This window comes from Poecilia mexicana, unplaced genomic scaffold (assembly GCF_051168715.1).
Source record: "Poecilia mexicana isolate PSO_F unplaced genomic scaffold, ASM5116871v1 scaffold_11, whole genome shotgun sequence".
Classification (NCBI taxonomy): Eukaryota; Metazoa; Chordata; class Actinopteri; order Cyprinodontiformes; family Poeciliidae; genus Poecilia; species Poecilia mexicana.
In genome coordinates, this window is record NW_028263380.1 from 2,502,226 (window position 1) to 2,525,382 (window position 23,157).

The following is a 23,157-nucleotide window of genomic DNA, read 5'->3' on the forward strand; positions in this document are numbered from 1 at the left end:
TAGCCTGGCGGCGGGGCTAGTAAAGCATGGCTGGCCGCCAGGCGTATAATACACTGGGGGAAACCCTGATATCAACATCAGCAAAAATTTTGAGATTAGTACATCTACACCTACTTTATACATTTCTGATATAACCTAAAGTGAACTGAAATCTTCAAAAGTAAAAGGTTGATAGTAAATCTGTTTTATTTCAATTTTAATAACGTCAGATGTGTTGTTCTAAAGAGGAATGTAGAAAGAATAAAATCCTATGCCAGCATGGTGTCTCTTCCCCAGAGAAATGCTCTCATCTACAGCTCGTCTTTCATCTTTTGCATCACAAAAACACAGTGTCTTCAGTAAGATCTGATTAATGTTACTGTTTAATGTGCATTTAGAACACTGATCTACCAGAGCATGTTCTCCATGCCCAGTCATGGAGAAAGTTGACTTTTCTTAAACGAAAATAAGCATGTCCAATCTCAGGAACAACACACCTCCAAATACAGCTATACGAACAGCATCAATTATGAAATTATTTTTTTAATGACAACCACAGTAAATATAAATGATTGAGCTCATTTCATTAGTCCTAACTGTTAATTCACCCTAAGAAGTGTTTTACACATGCTTTCACAAATTATGATTTAAAGTTGATTCTAATTGATTATATTTTACAGTCGGCCCAATCTGGGATCTGAATCACAGTCAAAAAAAAAAAATAGAGCAGTAATATAATTAAATATTGCAAATATAAATATGATCACTTATCTCCATAATTCATTAAAACACACTAAAAATACACTAATAACCAATTGCTAATTACAAGTCTTCCTGATACTGCAGAGCCCTAAAACAGACTCAGTGATTCCATAAAGCTTTACCAATAATCATACTGGTGGCGATTTTATGAAAAGCAGCTTCAAAACAACAGATGAATAATGAACTCTGATTATATGATGGTTTATCATGTTTACTTGATATTACATGGTGATCAGGATGTCCACAGAAAACAAATGCAGACCCATGCATTCCTGAAGGTCACAGAAACATGCTCATTCAGCTGGCTGGCACCCTTAGACACACAAGCATGATGGCAGAGCAGAGCACTTTCACGACCTCAGCTGTTTACAGCTCAATGATTGGAGGAAAAGAGTGAAGAGAAACATTTGGTCAGAGGCAGAGCACCAATAGTTCAGAGTTCCACCGCGTCATGCTGTATATGGAGAGAAAGGGTGTTGGCAAATCAAAGGAAACGCGGCGTGACCTTCCAGGCGATCACATAATGATCTAACGCGGCTGTCCCCGCAGTCATCACGGCACCATCGATTAGGTTGAGCATTGATTTAATGTCACTCTTCTATCCAGATGGGCTCCAATAAACCGCAATCAGTCAGAGGCAGAAACATTGTGTATGTGTGTGTGTGTGTGTGTGTGTGTGTAATACCTTGTGGGGACGATTTTCCTGACACATACTACGTTGTGAGGACCAATTGCTCCTTGTGGGGACCGGAGCCTGGTCCCCACAAGGGGAAACCCTGTTTTTGGGTCAGGGGTCAGAGTTAGGACTAAGGTATGAATTGAGTTTTGGATGGGGTTAGGGTTAGGTATGTGATGGATAGGGTTAGGAAAAGAGTAAAGGTAAGGTTTAGGCTGTAGAAATGAATGGAAGTCAATGGAAAGTCCCCACAAAGATAGAAACACAAACGTGTGTGTGTGTGTGTGTGTGTGTGTGTGTAATTTACTCTACCTTCATGTTTGTGACCAGACTCAAAGCTGCACAGACCATTCTTTGATTTTTATTTGACTTTTATTTAACCAGGTCAAGCTTAATTGAGAGTATCCAGGCCAAGACTACAGCATGATATTTAAATATTACTAATATAATACATACATTCAAACTAAAATATATGAAATTCAGTTATGAAAAACAGGTAAAACCAGGAGTGCACCGATTGCAGATTTCTAGCTGATCATGGATCTTTATAAACCCTGGACCTGCTGATTCCGATTTACCTTCTTTTTGTCTGAAAAGTTTGTAAATATAGCAACAAAGTCACTAAGTTGGCAATGGTGGGGTGACTGTCGTTAACCACAGGCATGCGGTTGTGACCTGGTGGGGGTCTGCCGGTCAGACCGCTTTCCTGGCAGACGAAAAGGGGACAGTGGATGACTTTCAGACCTGTGTGGAGATAGATGATGTCTGTTTCATCCATCCATGAATGAATGGATAAATAGGTCCTAGTGCTGACCCCTGACACTCCTTTATTGGCTGAGGTATTTAGAGGATAATAATTATCATTTGCTGCCATTCATTTTTGAAGCAGCAGATGGTTTTATGGGATAGATCTGCTCTGGATTAACAATGCAATAGAAATGAAAAACTTATTTTAGGATTAGGGTCAACACAATTAATAAAAATGTTAATGACTTTAAAAACTGCTGTTAAATTCTTGTATAATGTTCATTTCTAAAACCAGATTGGAAATCTGACATAAACTTTGTAATAATTAAAAACTCCTTTAATTGACACAGTTGGCCAGGACACACATCTGGCAATGGGCGACTACTTAGAGTAGAGGAGTCGCCTCCTTTCAAGAGGTGAAACACACAGGCAGATCTCCTTAGGGCTGATATACGTTTCCAGATAAAGATAAAACATGTTTGTGGTTGGCTAATAAAGGCACTGCAAGTTTTAAAAATAACGGGTATTTTTTTAGACCAATGAGTTCTTTCAGCCTGTCACTATAAACATCCTCAAAGGTTCTAATCAGATACGTTTACTATTCTTTGTGAACAATTATGGATGATTAATGGATGAGTATTACATTCATTTTAGGTTAAATTAATGTTACTCTAATTCTTACTCTTCAGCTAATATAACATCATTTAAGACCTGAACCTTGTCAGGAATAGTTTCTGAATATGGTAGAAGAGAACTTCAAATGAGCAGTGTCTAACAAGACGATAATGTTTAGCTTGCTTTGAGTGTTTACAAGATGGTACATTTTCATCCTTCCATTTCTTTTAATAAAAGCAACAGTCTCTGTGGGAATTGCATTCAGGTCAGAAGGAGTCTTCTGATACTTTTCCTACATTTTGAAACATTTATCTGACTGAGACGCATCACTTTAGAAAACTCAAACAAACCTTTTTATAAGCTGTCTATAAAATATTTGTAAGTAGGACTGGTTCTGACTCAATAGAAATCAAATCGGCCAAGTCAGCTTCTCGATCTGGACAAGACACTATTACTGAATTACAGGCCAGGTCCAACCTTCCATTCGTCAGCAAAGTTATTGAAAAAGTTGTTTCCAACTGCTTTGATGTAGAATCAACATTCTGAATCAGTCTGGGCTTCACAGACGACTTCGACCCAGGCTGCGCCTCCTGCAAGGATGGTTCTTGTAAATGTACAGCCCTTATGAAACAAAAGGTTCATTCCACATAATTTCTTATGTTCCATGTGATTGGAGTTCCTCTAAGTGGCCGGGACATGGATGAGAGTTGGCAAGTCTAGGGATGTTCCTGAACTCTTGCTCTCTGACTCATCATTTCTTAATGGACAAGGTGTAGAGGAGGATTAACTGTTTATGAGAACCACTTTATTACAAACATCTCCAAGTTTTTAAAAACTTGGAGATGTTTTGATCTGAAGTATACCCTACCAGTACTGTCAGAGGAAATTTGCTGACCACTAATGTTTAAGATTTTCCTAAAGACCTTTCTGAGTTTTTAGGTAAAATTATGCCTAAATATGATCATGTTTTAGTAAATGCTGACTTTGACATTTATGTGTTGAGCTGATGAGCTGTTGGCTCAGGAGGTTTAAAATCTTATTCAGTCTTTCAGCCATGTTCAGTCTGTAATGGGTTGGAAATTAAACACCTCGGCTTTTATTAATAATCCTGTCAGTGATTCTGGGAGAGTTTTTTGTCTCACCACAAATAAATTGCTTTTGCAGTTTCAGGAAACCTGTGTTGAGAGAAAGACCCTGTGGTCCAGTTAAAATCCAGCCACCCCATATGCATTCATATATGTATATGCTCTGGTTGGACGGCTCCACCTGAGCAATCTATTCTTAGAAACCATTGCATCTCCTTCCACTGCGATTTATCTGTGTTTGACACCTAATAGGCCACCCAATAATTACATTGTCTTCATGGCCTCGAGGCTTCATGGCTCTGAGTTTCAGACAAAGGAAAACTCAGTACAGTATCTCATAAGCTGGTTAATGCTGGTTGCCTGGAGCCATGCATCACACAGCATATTTGAAATAGGAAGGGGCTATCCCCAACCTGTTCCCACAAAGACAGCAGAATAAACTTGTCCAAAATGTCTTAGAATGGTGCAACCTGAGGAGTTCCTTTAATTGGAACTAAAGGGCCAAGCCAAAAGTTCCACACCATAATCCTTTGTGAGCATTAATATAATCCTGTAATTTCAAAGTACAAATAAAATTAAGACCACAATGGAAAAACGACATGAAAACTTTGCGATGTACATATGTTCAACTTCAAATAAGTGACAGAGCAAATGAGATGCCAATTCTAGTAGATGAGCTGAAAACACGTGGCAGAAAACATGACACTTTCAGAAGTCCAACAGTCAATGCCTCAGTAGACATGGGTCAAAACAACAAGCAGGAGACCTCATGCATTTATTTGGTATTTCATTACTTCACTTCTTTCTCCAAGCTAAACCCTGCCTGCCTGCCTTCTGTTTCAGCTGCTGCTGGGCATTCATCACCTGAGTGAAATCAAAGCCTTGCTATGAGGGTGTAATCCTCTCTGTGTGAGGCAGCTGCTGAGGGAGGAGAGGAGCAGAAGGGTGGGTGGGTGGGGGGCTGTGAAAATCTTCCTGCCAAAACTGAAATGGAAACTTCAAGAAACCCAACCCAAGCTTTGGACCCATTAGACCTTGTGCCAACATTTTCACTGTACGTGTGTGTTTGGGCAGTTCTTTAACCCAGTCTTCTCTCCTTCCAACTCTGCAGACACTCCATCAAAGCATCCATCTAGGGATGATTTCCGGGGATCCATTAGTCCTTTCAACAGCCTCCGTCCCTGCAGAACTCCCATGACACCTCCCCCACCAGAGACCCAAGCTTGAAGGTGATGGCTGCTGAAAGCAGACCACAAAAGGAAACATTAAGAATTTAACAGCCGTGGCAGCTACATCAGATGGAAAATCTACTGACGCATGCAGACAATTAAGCAGAGCTGTACAGCGGTCCGGACAATCCTGAGGGAATCTGTCACTTTCCCTTATTGGGTCTTATGAGGCACCCCGTTTAATAAATGGGAGCTCAGGGTTCTACCAGCAGACAAAGCAATGTCAGGGTCGGAGCGCCGGGCGAGTGAATGGCTCCCACAAGCTCCATACGGGGAACAGGTGACCAACAGCTGGCTGACCACAGAGCAGCTACTTCTAAAACTGTCACTGCACCAAGCAGGTAATACATCTGATCAAGATGAGGAAAACTGAGGAAACTAAATGGACAAAGTTACTCTGGTTGATCAGCCTTCAAACTGCCTTAAAACAGGCAGCAGTAAAACATCAGAGTCCAGGATGTAAATAGGAGGAGTGAGTGGGAACACAATCCTTGAGTGGATAAAAACAAAAACAAGGCATGATTCCCATGCCTGCAGCTGCAAGGCATGCTGGCTCAAACGTATCCTGCTCTGGTTTTATATTGGGCTGCTCAGTTCCGGCATCTCACTGCACTATCGATTCGGTAGCGCTGCAGTTTGGAGAGACACTGGCCGAATGAGAGGTATGGAGAGATAAGCAGAGCAGGCATAGTGGGGAAACACTAGCTCCAGAATACAGACTCCCAGGTTTAGTCTGCTTCATGAACAGGAGAAACACTGAACAGTTTCCACAGTCTGATACTTTTTAACTGGAGGTTCACAATCAAACGACATCTATCTACTGGATCTGACAAACAGAATCAAGTCTCTACAGTTTCTGTATTCACATTAATTTACTCCCTGCTACCAGAGTGATGCACTTTGACCTCTGTACCTTAAGAGTGTGTTTGATCAATTCTTAGAAAATCATCTAAATGACATGATTTAACTAATTTATTTGAGAAAAAGTGATGAAGCCAACTTGCCTATGTGTGAAATACTATTTACCCCATGACATTAATGACTGGTTGTTTCACCCTTAATGGCACATATTTGGTCATTACCAACATAATGGCAGCGTTTACATGATGTTTGAGACCCCCCCCAGAGAGCTTAATGTTGCAGTTTTAAAATACCAAGGCACTATTTCAATTATAACCCTCTTACCTCTGCTTCCTAGACTTAAACCTGTCGGTTACAGGAAAGCCAAACGATGAGTAAAATCAAATAACAGCCTTAAAACCACAGCTCAATGTAGTAGAAATGTTTTTGAATCAATTCTTGAACCTTGACCGAAAAAGAAAGAATAGATAATCTCTATAGCTTCCTAGATTACATATCTGTGTCAGTGATTATCTGTCCATGGCTGCTGCCGGAGCTTCTCGGTTTCATCTAAGGCTCCTCTTTTTCAACCCATAATCTGAGGTACACTTAATCTACACAATCACATAACCAGGAGTATTTTATCTCTTCAATGTAAACCAACAACATTATTCAGCCTCTCCTTCAGAGACGAGTGGACAAACCCCATCTGTATTTGGTTCTGGTTAGCCACACAGAGATATGCTTCACTTCTTTATCAATGAAAAGATTTATACTGCAGATATTCATTTGACACTTTCTTCTCAGTATCATTTTTCTGTTCTGATTGAAATATTACACAGTTTAATGTCAAAGATGACAAGTTTGCCATGGTGTGTGAGGCTGAGGCTGAGGCTGCTGGCCCAGTGGAACGAAGGCAGCGTACATCTGACTTCCATCATGCTGCAGGACAGAAATCTTTTCTCCTGGATGGTATCCAGGAGAAAAAGCAGCTGTTAACGGGTGTGTACAGCTGTGTACGGCTCTCCCTGCCTCAGCAGCAGACAGGTTTACCAGTCCAGATGATATTTCTCTGAAGATGCCTCTTGCCGTTTAGCAGTAGGTTGCAGAGTCACATCTTTTACACTTTTACTGTCTGTACTGCAGATGGTATCAGCACTTTATTTACTCAACATTTTTAAAAAAAGCTTTAAAAAAAAAAGCTTTATTGTCCTATTTTTTCATATTTTCAAAAGGGCTGCCATATTGTTTTGTGACAAACACTTTATATACTGCACTAGCAGTAGGAACTATGTAGTGTAAATCCCAGAGGGTGGAGAAACTTTGTGAACTTTCTGATCTAAATTGGTGTATTTTATAACTCTGTGCTTGCAGATGCACACACATCATCTGATGCCTCTAATCCCTGTGCATAAATGTTCCACAATGAGCAGATTTTGCTTTAAACACCCTAAATAACCTGAAGAGGTGCAGCAGCACAGACAGGACATGGAGGTCCTCCATAGTTGTGCTGTGAGCAGGTGAAAATCGGGTCTGAGAGCACAAGAGCAAAATGGCATGACTGACAATTTCTAAATCTCTGGTTTGCATTTACATGGATCACGTTGCATTTCCAAAAAGTTTCACTCTGGAGCCTATCGTCAAACCTTTGCTGTTTTTGTCCAACCACGACAATGTTACTGTGTAAGCAAAAAGCCAAGACTTCATCCCACTTTGTAAACAGGTAGAGCAGGTCATTTAAATGGCACTAAAAATACCAACAACTAAACTTGGAGGTTTATAAATCCATGCATTCTCGCTCATTGCCTGGTTTGGTTTACCACAACAGTCCCAGGGTTAAAGCACCAAGAAAAGAAATTACTGTCCTGTTGGGTTTCACTAACATCATTAGGTAACATGTTTCACTGAAACGCTTCAGCGTGGATAACTGTCAAGTTTGAAAGTTAGACATGTGCCTTCCAGTGTGTGTTCAACCTGAATGAATCTCTGCGTATAAGTGCAGGAGGAAGTGATACTGACACTGGAAGGAAGTGAGAGTGATTGTGTTTAAACAGCATCCCTGCATGACCTCCGGCAGTTAAACCTGTTTCTACAGTCAGTGTTGATATGTCATGACCCCAATGAGTTTAACTTTAAGATAAAGTTATTTGACTCAAATGAAACTCTTTAGCTTATGGACAGAAGATATGACTGGCTGAGAGTTTTGAGTAGCAGCCTCTCTACAGGGGAAACGTGTGTTAAGAGCCTAATCATTCATCCTACACACAGTGTGCAGAGATAATTAATGCACACTAATGACTTTATTCACACATCCGGGCTCCATGGCAGAAACACCCCAGTCAGCTACAGCTGACTGCACATGAGAGAGGATGGAGGAGTAAAACGTGCAGAAACCGGAATCACATGATGTCTTGGAGATGTTTAGTTTGATTCTTTAAAACCAGTCTGAGGCTGAGCTTAGGGAACACAACTGCTACAGAACACATTAATAATCTTTATCTACCTGAATGCTACACATCAGCAGGATCTGTTTGGACAAAAAAACTAAAAAATACATACTGAACCATCATTGCTATGCTCTGTAAATTCACATTTCTCCATTAAATGAATCAACTTTCATTGTCAGAGGGAAACTAGCTGCTCCTTACAGCGTGACAATGATCTTCCCAGATCCACAGCAGTGTGTGTTTATCTGAGCTAAAACCTGAAGGATCTCAGTGGAGATTAGCAACACCTATTGACCAGTACAACAGTTAGTTACCACAGCAACTGATCACAGCTGTTGGACAGACATAGTTGATAAAGGAGTCATGCTTTCTTTTTGAAGTCTTTTTGCCATCTAGCTATCAAACGGTGTTACAGGTGGGCTGTACAGTGGCGCAGTTGGTAGAGCTGTTGCCTTGCAGCAAGAAGGTTCTGGGTTCAATTCCCGGCCCCGGTGTTTCTGCATGGAGTTTGCATGTTCTCCCTGTGCATGCATGGGTTTTCTCCGGGTACTCCAGTTTCCTCCCACAGTCCAAAAACATGACTATCAGGTTAATTGGCCTCTCTACATTGCCCCTAGGTGTGAGTGTGTGTGTGCTTGGTTGCTTGTCTTTGCGTTGCCCTACAACAGACTGGCGACCTGTCCAGGGTGTACCCTCCTCTCGCCCAGAATGATAGCTGGAGAGTAGGTGAGACCAGTCCTTATTTCCATGCATAACATGATTTAAAAAAAAGATGAAAGCTCTTTGAATAGAGTGTAAGATAAAAAGACAAAACACATGTATTAACATTGTACTAACCCCTAACCCCCTACCCTTTTAATTACAATCAATTAAAATAAAACATGATTCCTGTTTTCTTTTACAGAATACTTGTATTAAATTCAATTGTGATTATGATTAATATATCTTAAATGAAAAACAGCAAAAGACTGACAGTAGTCCCTTCCTTGTTCTCTTCTAGTGTAAATTGTTGTCCTCATTCTTTTCTCCATCCTCTCTGTAATTTTGTACAAAGAAAAACTTGCCAAACTTGAAACCCTTGAAACTGAGAAAAGTGCTGCTGGGGATGAGCTCAGACTTAATGAGTGAGGTTGTATATGCAGACATAAAACAATGTGTTGGGAAGATTACTTGGATTAAGAAAATAGCTGCTTAGGTTGTTTTAAAACAGAAAATGTTTTAATAATTAATAATAATAAAATATTAATTATTATTATTAGATAATTAATGTTATTAATTACATTATTAATACATTGTTAATAAAATATTATTTTATTAATAATGTTAATAAAATATTATTAATTTAATTTTTGTTTTTTAATTTAAAAATATTAAAAATTTAATATTTTTAATTAATAAACTTGAATCTTCTTTGACAACTAAATTGATAGGGTTAAAATATTTATTTTGTAAAATGTCAATCTAAATGTTTCTGGTAGTGTGTTGTGTTGGTCCTAAATGTTAACAATGATCTTAAAAGATCTTAAATTTAACTTACTGAAACCTGCAAGAACCCTTTTTAGAAAGAGAAGAGCAGAGCGTAGAAGTGCTCTGTTTTAGCTCATGGCTCTGATACAAAGTAATTCCACATAAAATCACAGTAATTGTATGTGGAAACTTCCCATGATATGACAAACTGAGAATCAGTTTTTTAATGTGCAGTACCTGCAATGAATTTCAGATAAATATTTGAAATTAAACACAAAAGTTCTAAAGTCCCATTCATTCTGACAGATTTGCAAATGAGTGGAAGCTGATTTCAACATGTAGAAGAAGCAGAAACCGCAACACACTTCCCAGCAGCATGGCTGGGTAAAGGCATGGTGAATAATTAGCTGCTCCACAGCGTTTTCTCCCTGCAGGGGGGCTGCAGAAATCTTTAACTCCCTCCACTCAGATCCCTTATGCAGCAGATGGGCACGCCTGTTTCTGCCACTCTCAGCTTAATTTCTCACTCCTTTTCTGTTCTCTTCTTCCTTCAAGTACCAGGCTTTCCAGGCCAGACCCATCAAAAACAGGCCTTCTGGACCACATTTACCGAAAATATGGCAGGAGGAAATGTGTGGAAAACTTTGAGAAAAAAAAATACATGGACAGGAAGATAACTCAGAAAAGTTAGACATAAAAATAAGGATTTTGTGTAAATGTTTGAACTAACTCCCTGCAATTCCAAGGGCCATGAGAGATGGAAGGCATTAGACGTAACCCAAGTGAGACATGTCTGTAAAGTGTCATCAGTCCATCCTGCTACAGTGGTCCACCTTACTCACAGGGAACTGTTGAGATGAACATCCTCAGCAACTGACTCCTAACACTGATCCAGACTCAATCCACTGCTTCGCTTTCTTTGACTATCCCTTATAGAGCAGATACTGTTTCAAGAGAAAATGAATTTCTAACATGGAATGGGATGTTGTGGCTGAACAGCTGGTGCACCCACTTGCCAGCTGTTTCACTGCAGGATGTTTGCAGATAAAAAACTGGCCATCCTCCCATTTATCTGACAAAAGCATGAATGCAGATTCAACACGTTACAGGGAGGCCGAGAAGAAACGGTACCAACACATCAGAGCAGAACATGCCTCTTCACAACCTTGTGTACACGCTGCTCAATGTGCTGATGGCAAAGAAACAACTTACCATTAAAGAAAAAATATTTATCCACAGTCATCTGCGCCCATGCTAACTAGCTTTAGCATTCACAGCAGGCTCTGCTATCAAGAGGAAGATGTAATGTAGCAAAGGGGCAAAGCAGTGGACGGGAACGGAGTATGAGCAGCACACTTACAAGCATAATTGACAGCACCAAGACCCTCCTCCTGATTTCTAGTTAGCACTGGGAGAAGGCAAATGAGGTCAATTTTTATAAGACATATGTTTAATTATCCTACTGTCAAAACATGGTGACAGTTTCAACAGATATATAAAAACTATTATTTATAAAAGTTACATACTGTGGCTTTAATGCTACCAAAATACAAAAATAATACTACTATAGACAGAGGTTTTTTTGACTCATATCCTTCTTCATTATAACAGACTGGAGCAACTCCTGCATTATGTCCATCTCTTGTTCCATCCTTTCTACACTATAGAATTAATAGCTTACGCTAATTTGCCATGTCTGACCTTTTTCCACAAGTGGAATATTGCTGCAATGTAAACTGCTGTTTGCTTTTATAATGATTGGAACTAAAAAATGTTTTTAGGAACCAATGAGCCGGCAAAGCCATTGCTGTCCATTTAAACTAAATCCCAACAGCTAATGAATTGCTAATGAATTACACACTGTACTAGCGAACAGTGTGCTAGACTGCTTAAATCGAAATGTTTTCACTTTAGAAGCCCCTCATGTTGCCTTAAGGATTTACCAGCTCTCTATATTAGTTTACAGTAGTAGACAAGCATTGTGAATCCATAAAATAAAGTTAATAAATTCCTACACTAACTTCTACTTCACCAATCTCTGAGAAACTACTGTAGATTAAGTGCTACCACATTTTACCACTGTCCTTAAATCTTGTTTGGTGGAAACATTCAAACACTGTGCAGACCTGAATGCTTTGATGATGCTGATAAAGGGCTATTCTTTGAAGTGAGGGATCTACTAAGAGCCTTGTAACTCTCACAAAGGACAGACTTATGGGAGATATGTCCTGAGGGGAGCCACTGCCTGGAATACAAACACAGCCTGTTAGGCTCCATTCTGAACAGAAAGAAATGAAGCAGCGGAGCAGATACAAAGATCAAACTGTGTTATTATCTACTCATGTTTTTTTGTTTAGTTTTGTTGCATCAAAGTAAAAAAAAAAAAAAAGCCAATTCTAAACCTCCATCTCCTCAGGTCCTGTATCCTTAAGTGGATTTACTAGAAATGCACCTATAAGCTTTACACTTATTCTGAGGCCTGATTTTCTGGCTAGAATTTATTTTCTAAAGACTATAGCAAATAAAAGAAAAAAGATGTACTGCTTAGAATCCAACAAAAAGGAAGGAATTATAAAAATGAATCCTATTTGTGTATCAAAACAAAACAGCTGCAGATGTAAAGTAAATTTAAGTACATGGCTGCTTAAATACAGAACGTAAGGATAGAAATGGCTTACAACAGGGACTCGCAGCACTTGGATAGGCTAGTAAAGTCAACAATATTGACGGTGAACACCATTAACTACATGCCACAATCTTTCTTGGGGAGGTTAGGCACTCCCTTGGATAAAAGTAGGGAAAACACAGAAAAAAAAATATAAAAATGAACTAAGTTGGCACTGCCGCAGTAGAACAATTCCGTTAACTAGATGAAACATGGAGATGTTTTAGTGCAAGGGGGAAAATCGCGCAGAAAAACCGTTAAATAACTCAAGACCCACTTTTTTCTCGCTCTCTGTCAGCTACACTACACGCAGACTCGTTGCCATAGCAACCCACAACACCACCATAATATGCATCAAGATTCAACACCACAAAAAGTGATCAAACATTTCTCACACAAAGAACAGCACATTTTTATACTTGATTTTTATTTTGCTATTATTAATAAGTGATCAGCACTGGGGTGTTTAGCTCATTTAAACACTGCTCTACTGATGATCTGTCAGGGTTGGTGTGAGAGTCGCCATTTTTTAACTGAACCCAAACACCAAATTCCACATTACATCTACATGTTAAGGTTGTCAAAGGCAAGTTAGCATAACTACTTCCCTTTCCTTCAATGTTTTTTTAATAAAAACTTTTTCCAAACCTTGTAATCTAGTTGTCATCGTGTTGACATTTAGTAGCAAAGCACTGTGTCCCTTTTTCTTTTACATATCAGGCGTACGTTTAAAATTTAGTGCATTATGTTGACAGCTTAACAGCTAACACCAATGATAGTCATCAAGCAGCTTTTTGCATGATGTCACGCTACAATTGGTCCAGATAAACAAACCAATTTTCCTCTCTTCCAATAACACCCCGTCTTCCCTGCACAGACTCACCTGAGACTCATGGCTGAGAGGAAAACGGTGAGCTGCTGTTTAAAGTTTAAAACTCTGCTAACATTTAAACTACAGCCAGAGAAGTCTCTTCAGCTGATGAGCCAAACAGCAGCATTTGTAAGGAGGTTTGACCCATGAGAAAAAAAAACTGACGTTTGTTAGTAGTGTTAATGCTGAAGACCTAAACTCTGCTGTTTGAGAGCTACTAAAAAAAGTCAGTAAAGCTCCTGCATCTGCAACAGTAAAGTAGGAAAGCATTCCTCAGCATTCGTTGTGCTGGAGACATCACTGATAAAACTCTCACCACTGTTTTACTGAACAGTAGCTTAAGAAGATAAATAGCTTCAGTTAGTCAGAATTATTTGTTTTGTGCTTATGCCAATCTTTGACCTTCATGTTGTGAATCGCTCACTTTTATAGTTTATTACAGCCCTGCTCCCTGCCTGGGTTTTTATCCAGATGTGACACCATAAGATCAACACAGGCTCCATTTAGCGTTCTTTAAGAACCTCCTGGATACGCCCCTGCTCAGCAGTCTTAACCTCCTGACTACCAGGAAAAAAAATATTGTCCAATCACCATTTTTTTAAAATCCCACATTCTTTGTAAGGTAATAAAAGGTTTTATGCACTTACTTTGTCTCTTCCAATAAAATGTGTTATTACTGATGAACACAATTTTTATGTATTAGAAAAAGATACGAACAAAAGTCCCACCCCTTCATATGTGGTATCATTGAAAAGCCCTAAATGTCCTCTCCAGATACCAAAAGGAATTAATTCAGTAGAATGCAGAGGGTGGGAGATATTCAAGTTTAGAAATGTCCTCTACAGAGGACAAAAATGAACTACTGGTAGTCAGGAGGATAAGGAGGCATTTCATTTACACATTAATATTCAAGCACTGTCACATTCATCTTTTGAAAATGACTAAATTAAAACTTAAGTGTTAAACACAGTACATAAATAAATATTAATTCAAACTTATGCTTTTGTGGTTCAATATTCATGTATTTTTCTTTAAAACATAACTAAATCATATGCATAAAATTTGTAATTTATTTCACACAAATGCAGCTTAGGGATGCTGACATATCTACTGCTACTTGACACACTATTGGCTGTTATTTGATTTCCCTTGCTGCCAATTGGCTGAACCCATAAGAGTGGATGTATGGAAGACCCTTGATCTTTGCTTCTGTGCTAAAATGGTGTCCACTATGCATTATAGCGCATAGTACAGCATATTTGGAGTTGGAACTATTAAAAGAAGCAGTTTTAATCATTTTAGAGCAGGTCTCATGCATTTGCAGATTTCAGGTATTCACAGGAGGTAGTGGGCTCTAATCTCTGAAAATGAAAGGGGTTCCACTGTATGAGGACAAATAGAGCACTTCCACTTGTGATCTGTTTGATACTATGTGGTAGATTTTCACTGGCTCTTAGCAGCAGTTCGGTAAATAGACTTACACAAAGTGATGTGGTGATAATTCCAGACTGCGCTCTCTCCTGTAGCTCTGAAATATTTTGTGTTTTATACGCCAAAGACTGCTAGCTTTCGTTACAGAGCTGTGCATCAGTTGATCTTGCTCTTCTTTCAGGAATCCTGCTGGAAAGACGTTAACTTTTCATGAAGGTGATCTTTTAAATGGAATAAAAAAAACAACTGATAATTCCTTTACATATATCAATATATGAGCGTGTAAAAACAATCTCCAATTTTTATGTACTTGAGTTATCTTTTAGTGATATTAGCATTTATTTGATAATCTAAAACATTTAAGTTTGATACAAAGCAAAAACTACAGATCTGTGAGGGGAGATATATCTGTCTCATATCTTTCTTCCTCCTATTGCTTTTATTTCTAAATATCTTGGCTCACATTCAAAAGATTTTCAGTTGAAAAGCGTATTGTCTTGTTGGAGTCAAAAAGGAGACGATAAAGAGTGATTGCTCCCCTGCTGGAATCCACACATTGTTTCCCCTTCACTCATGGGGGTTAGATTTTTATTTTTATTTTACACAGAATATCAAGAAAGAATATGATAATTACCCTGAAAAAACACCACACACTCAAACAGAGCAAGGAAGGCCAACCAAGCAGTACGCTAATACAGAGTGTCGGGTGTGGGGCTATTTACATACCCTTCCAGAGCGCCTGTCACATTCAATTAATTACTCTGTGGAGGGGTGACAAAGATGATTAAAAATATTTCCACATGCTTTCTGAGGAGGCAGCAGATGATCCATGAAACAGGCGTGCTGCCTTGGTGGAAGTTAAATATGGGATTTTTTTCCTGCTCCCAAAGGGGATCGGCTCCCTTTTCAGCCAGCCAAGAGAGGCGATGAAGACACTAGTGGTGTTTCCATTGACCATAAAATTGCACAAATTGAAATTACAAAAATTAATTTGCTCACTAGAATCATGGCAACTTAAAAAAAATAAATCTCTCGATTTTCGATAAAAAGATTTGAAGTAAAATGAGGTGGTTTGGTTTCTCAGATGCATTGAGATTGATGATTTTGCAAGACAATAATAGAAAAACTTTTTTTGCATCACAAGTCATGTGAACCACAACCAGATGTTACTATTGTTGGAAACAACAAAGATGACGACAGGAAGTAGTAGGAGGATGATGGTTTTGTTTTGGGGTATTTTTTTGGACAGTGTACCACTGGCTCCACCAGAACTCTCACAGCATCAGGATCCATACAACGTTGTTGAATCCATAACCCATAGTTCAGCCCATAGCTCTTCTGTAAAATCACCAACTTCAATTTACCCAAGTTGGTGGATCTTGTTGCTTCAACGCCTGAATACAATGCCAAAGTCTCCTCTTATTGGCTAATAGATGAGTGAAAGCGTTATGGCTGAATTATGAATATATCTCATATAACTGTTTACATTTGTTGCTACCATGGCTTTTAATGACTATTTGTGTGAACAAGCTTATTCACATGTGATTTTAATTTCATTTCTTATTTAAGGGAAACACAGCAACTGCGAAATTGTGCTTTTTCCAACATTAGCGGAATACAGACAAATATTCGTGCACATCTGTAACGGAAAGTCAGCTAATGAGGCGGACAGGACGTCTGTGACAAAGTTTTGTTCTACTAGAGGAAGAAGAAGTAGAAGTAATGAAACCTGCAGGGTAATGGCCTGCATCCCATCATCTGTCCATAGCACTTTTACGTGGTGCCTTTTATATGGAGAGCAGCTGATTTAACAGCGTCAGAGTGATTAGTGCGTGAAAGAGGACACAATGTGGGAGATTGAGCAGGAATTCATCTCAGTGGAATGGGTTAAACGTTCACATTGTGAGACTGTCCTTCTCTTGAAGCACAAAGGGATGAGATAAACTGATCTGCTGGGCTGGACCCAGCCACAGAAATCAAACAATTGGGGATTCTGCGACCTTGTATGGAACTGGGAGCTGGTAAAAGCGAGTCAGACACCCTGGGGGCCTGATGAACGCTGAAATCTACGTCTGAAGAAGTGCCGCACCTCAGCCGGATTACATCCGACCGCCACTGACATGCCCAGCTCAATCCATTCGTCACAAGTGCTGCTCTCAGCATTGACGTTCTTCAAATGGTCCCTTCTCTCCTCTCCTCTCCTTTCCTCTCAAAGGCTTGTCAGGTTTTGATACCAATGTTTGTCTGTGAAATTTCGTTTTCCTGCTCTGCTGATTGCTCATCTGACAGAAGACAGAATAGGAGACTTCAGTCAATATAACCTGTGAGTCAACACACACACCGTGGCGGTCACTGACAGGACAGCCGAAGTGTGTTCACTGGATAGCAAGATAAAGAACAATAACAAAGAAGAAGTGGTACTGATATATGGCTAGCCACGCAAACATTTTGAAAACCACAATAAGTTTCAAACAGTTTGGCAAATTTGATTTGGTTCCAAAAACTACAAATCAAGTTCAAATTGTGCATCAAACAAAAAGAAAATGTACTGCTTTGAAAACATAACATATTAAACGCATGTTTTTTTTAATTATTTTTACAAATTTCATATTTTACAAAGCAAACCCATGCATACTGTGAATGCCCAGTATCTGCAGGATCTAGAGACCACAGCTGTCCACTACAAGAGCCCACCACCCAACACCTCTAAAAAAGTTTAAACACCAAATACCTTAACATGCATTACTATCCACAGTGAAAACATCTTGCACTACTTCAGAAACTAACATCAGCAGACATCCATCCTCAGCCCAAAGTATACTAAACAGCCCAAGAGCTTCATGCCCTGCTCCTGACCTGCAGCAGAGAACAGTCACCACCAGTTCAAAGGTTTTCACCTGGCTTGGCTGTTGGAGGGGAAATACTCCCCCTGGTTCTGAGCTTGACCAATATTGAAAGGTGCAGAGAGACAAAAACACTTAGAAAATGAGACAGAGCCAAAAATAGAGACTGATAAAAAAGACAGGCATAGAAATAAAGGGAGAGGAGATGCATAGGAGATGAATAAAGAATATTTTCAAGTTTTTTCTTGAGCTGCTCAGTGTGGAGGAGTGTAATTATGAGCTTAAGCTTGAGCAAAACCAGGAAAACAAGCAGCAACTGTTGGGAGCCGAATGACTGAAACCAAACCCAGCCCTTGGATTTTAGGCAGACCAGTTCACACTTTTGGTCCACATCAGAGTTCTATTAGCATTCACACCTTCACAAACATCCAGACTCTCTAGGCCAGTGGTGCGCATGGTCAGTCCTCGAGGGCCGGCATCCTGCATGTTTTAGTTCTCTCCCTGGTTTAACACACCTGGATGAAATGATAGCTCGTTAGAAGCCCTAAGAGGAACACTGACAAGCTCAAAAGGTTGTTACCACCACCAGGGAGAGAACTAAAATGTGCAGGATGCCGGCCCTCCAGGACCGACTTTGGACACCCGTGCTCTATGCCACAGGTGTCAAACTCCAGTCCTGGAGGGCCACTGCCCTGCATCCTTTAGATGTGCCTCTGCTGCATCACACCTGAATAAAATAATTAGATCATTAGCAAGGCTCCGGAGAACTTCTCTACACAAGGAGGAGGTAATTAAGCCATTTGATTCCAGTGTTTTGTACCTGTGGCACATCTAAAAACTGCAGGACAGCGGCCCTTGAGGACTGGAGTTTGACACCCCTCCTCTAGGCAAACCAACTGGAGTTGGATTAAAGCAGACTAAGCTGGATTGGTGTGAATGCAGCCCTTAAATGATGAATGGCCAAATCCATCATGTCCATTTTCCCCTCGCCCCAGCCCCCAACTTCACCAGCAACATGAAGGCTGGTGTTCAGGTCTTCAGAGCGACTCATCATGCAAACCCATCAAGCTGCAGCGGGGTTGCACTGCTGTCACTACAGCAGGGACAGATGGACAACCAGGTAAACCTCCTTATTTCTCCCATTTTTACCTCATGTCAGGTTAAACCTTCAGATCCACTCAGCTTCATCCAGAACAAATGGAGCAAACTCCACTCTGGATTATCCATCTCAATCATTCAAACGCACGCACGCACGCACGCACGCACGCACGCACACAAACACATCTCCCAACAAGACGAGGCTTGTCACAATAAGCAATAACTCAATTAAGACAAACTCAATAATTTCCATTGAGATCCATTGTTTATTTTTCTCTTCATCTACCAAAAACTGGAGGATAAGTCTTCAGTCTGCAGCTTTGGCCTCTGCAATTCCTCTTCTTGAAGCACAATTTTGTTCACAGAGACTTCGTAATTAATTTTATTTGTTCTTTTGTTTATTTATTTTGGATATTTAAAATGTCTTCTGGTTTTATTGTTAAATGTTTATTAGAATTTAAGATTTATTGATCTTTGAGAATATGTTCTTGCATTATTATTCCATTACCTTCTGATTACTTGAAAATGGTCTCAAAACAACAATATTATCTTTTAACGCAATAACTTCAAGGACAATGTATCGCCCAGAAAAATGAGTTATTGTGACAGGTGAAGATGAGCCTTGAAAAAAAATAACGAAACAACCATCAACAGCCTCCTACCTGCAGTTTGGTGGCGGGTCCAGAGTAATCTCTGCCAGCTCCTTCTGGATCCTGAAACGAGACGAGGGTCTGGGTTATGATCACACTCCTACAAACACACACACACACACACACACACCCACACAAAGGCTGTCTGTGAAATCAAGCTGGAAGTGAGCACAATAAACACTTCATCGATTTTCCAATGAGCTCCTGAGCACAGGAATAAGTCATGTCATGCAAGATCAACAAAGGCGTGCACAGCTGCGTGTTAGTCACCTTCTAAAGCATGTGTGCGGTAACTGATCCTGGTGTCATAACTCTGGAACAACGCTGATGATCAGTCATGTCTGTACTGCATGAACAGATGAAAGTTTAATGGATGCACATTTCTCCCTAATTAGGTTTTCATTACGTGCCAGTGATTTGTCTGTCTTCATGGAGAAGAAAGGAGCTGTTCTACAATCTCTCCATCAGCTAGTACAGATACTCCTCCTTGCCTGTAAAAACAGCCATTTCCAAAAATACTATTTCAAAAACACTTAATTCGTTTTATCCATGTTTCTTCTAAGAATTTTTAAGGTGACAAAGAATTTTCTGTAGCCGTCTGTCTTACAGCAAAGGTTAAGAAGCCTCTGACTAAGCAGCATTCAGATTCTATGCACCAAACTTGCAGAAAACTGCAAAACTGTTGAAATGTTGAGTTCTTTTAAATCAAGACCAACAAGCCGCCTATTTAGCTGCCTTTGACTTGTAATAAATGGAACACTAATCAATATATTTGATGTATATTAATGATTTTGAAGATGACATTTGACAAAATGTAGTGTTTATTTGTTGTTTCACAAATGGGGACAATTTTATGATGTAAAGCATTTTGAACCGGCTTGCTGCTGAAATGTGCTGTACAAATAAAGGTGAACTGAACTTGAATTGGATTATATGCTTATTTGCATTTTTTAAGAGGTTAAAGAAAATATTTTTAGAATATATGTTATTAATTTAGCAAACGAATAAAATAAAATCATAATTATTACCATAATAAGCATTAGTTGCAGAGCTATAACAAGAGATAAAATTTCACATACATCTTTTCCCTAAACTCAAACATCTGATATTTGATCTGTAGCTGATGAGGCCAACGTCTCCACATCTTGAATCAGAGTGAGGAGGAGAAACACATCAACACACGTCAAAGCACAATAAGAAAGCTGAGTACTTCATATGTATCAGTTTTCTTCTTTGTTGAAAACGGCTGCACATTATAAACATCATACAAGCAGGTCAACATTCTCAGAAACAAGAGGAATTTCAGACCAACAAAACTAACAAAGCAGTTAATCAGAGAGAAGGGAAGAGCAGACGTTCACCTTGACCGTGAAGCAGTTTGATGTTCTTTTCTTCATGCTGTGAAAACTCAACAGCATTCAGTGAAAGTTCTTCACTGAAGCACTTTTAGACTGTTTGGCTTTTTTTTTACACATTAAACCAGGGAACAACCAAATTCAGTAGAAATCTATTGACCCTAAAGGGAAATCGAATTGTTGCTATGTAAACAAACACAAGAAATGTGCTATTCACATGGCAGCAACTTGAAATGTGGTGTAGATAGTGTGTATGAAGTTTTAACTGAGCATCAGAATAGGAATAAAATGACAATTTAAGTGTCTTTGAACGCAGCGTAATTGTCGGTGCCAGACGGGACAGTCTGAGCATTTCAGCACCTACTGATCTTCTGGGATTTTAACCCACAACCATCTCTCAAGTCTACAAAGGTCTGAAAAAGAGAGGATACCCTGTGAGCACTAGCTGTGTAGATACAAATGGGATGTAAATGTCAGGAGAATGGGCTGTCCGATGTCCACTGGTTCCAAACAACGGCTGCAGAACACCATCTGTGAACACGTAACCAGTGGAACTTTGAAGCAGCAGAACACCTCACCAGGTACCAGTTCTGTCATCTCAGAACAGGAAGCTGAGACTAGATTTAACAAATAAATAAATAAATAAATAAGAGAAGTAATGTGAACAAAGAGGTCAGCTACAGTCTCATAAACATGTAACATAGACCAGAGAAGTCGCAGCACATGAAGATGAAAACTAGACGTATTTGAAAGCAGTGTGTAACAGTGTCACCACAGCTGGTGTGAATACCAATGCACTTCAGCTCTATTTCCTGATCATTTGCACAACGGAACAAAAAGGGATTATTAGAGAAACATTGAGCCAAAAAGGTGAAAGTGAGTTCCTCCAGCTTTAACACAGCCTCCTTAAACAAACACCATCTTTTTCTGATGTTCTACATGATAATCTTGGCAAACAGCACACACGCTACAGCACTGCAACCTGCAGGTCTCTGCATGCAGACGCTTTATAACATGAAACACAAGCTGCTGCGAGTGGATGCTGCAGCTGATGATTTATTACTGCAAACGGCTCCAAAATGCAACTAAATATCACTGAGCTGGTTAACCTCCCAATAAAGCAGGAACCTTCCAGGTTCTCTTTTTATTATGCAGCCATTACTGGTGATAAGGAGGATTTACTGCCTGCTGCTGGTGATGCGATGACAGCAGCTGGGCTTTTACGCCAGAGGCTTTTTGTCAATGGAAACAGTTTGGCAAAGAACAGATCAGAGAAAAATGCTTTGCGTAAAGCAATCCACCAGAATATTCTGTGCATTGCTAAAGTATCCACACACCTTAAAGCACAAGTTTGAGGGCTTGTATTAGGATGAGCGACAAACCAAAACAGTTCAGAATTAGTCACTGGAATTAAAACGATTCATTGTTTTTAATATTTTGAACAAAAGTGATAAGCATCTCTGGTAGGAGTCTAATAATAACAAATAATGGGCCTAGTAATGAGTCTAACTGGATGGATTTTTATTGTCCTTGGGGCTGAAACAGAGCTTAATAACCACAATGCTAAAGATCAGGGTGAAAGATGGGATAACCGTGACAACGCCAACGAGTAAGAAGAGAGAGAAAGGTTAGGTTTAATCACAGTTGATGTCATTATTAGGATATTCAGATTAACACGACCCATCTTCCAAGAATGATGCTGCCACCACCATGCTTCAGTTCAACTTTGGTTTTGTCACTTCCCTCCATGTTTGCTGTGGCTTGTGGAAACTTTCCACCCTCAAATAAAGGCCTGATTTGTGGTATGATCAGTAGTTGTTGTACTACCCCCCTCCTCCCCGGGTGAGTTACTGTTCCTGTTGATAACAGTTGGTTCCTCACACTGTTTCTGCTGGCCTTCGCCTTTCTGAACACAAAGACAATCATTTTCATGAACATGTAATGAGCCTAATGGCCCCTCTGAGACTTGCATTTCCAGCAGCACGCTCTTCTTTATCCTGACGCAGCTCCTGTGTGTTAAACAAAGCACGCTGGATGGTTGCAGCTGGGTCACCTAACTCAGGACATCTGGCCACCAGGCTCACCACAAGATGGAAATTCTACTTCCAAATCTGAGAACTATGCTGTCACAAAGTGCAGCCCATCGGCGTGTTTCTGAAAAGGCTGGCAAATGGCACCGAGCTGGAAGTGCAGATATGAATTCCTTCTGAGTTAGGAATCCCAGAGGATCCTTGAAGTCAGCTGTGCTGCTCAAGGGGCAGCATGTTATCTGTTACATTAATTCGGAGTTGCTCTTTTTAAATATATATATAATTCCTGCATTTATGGTTCAAACATAGCTTTACGTATTACAATAAGATGTTTTTTTCTTTTTTACAAGCCACTTCACTCTCTACC

General features: G+C 39.7%; 1 protein-coding gene across 1 annotated transcript in view; it reads right to left on the reverse strand.

Annotated features, from left to right (window-relative positions):
* Positions 1-23,157, reverse strand: part of LOC106904889 (ubiquitin-conjugating enzyme E2 E2) — a 52,339-nt gene that overhangs the window by 23,845 nt on the left and 5,337 nt on the right. Inside the window, exon 3 of the mRNA XM_014969405.2 lies at positions 19,418-19,468. Within this exon, the coding sequence (XP_014824891.1) occupies positions 19,418-19,468 (51 nt within the window). The remainder of the gene's footprint in view (positions 1-19,417; positions 19,469-23,157) is intronic.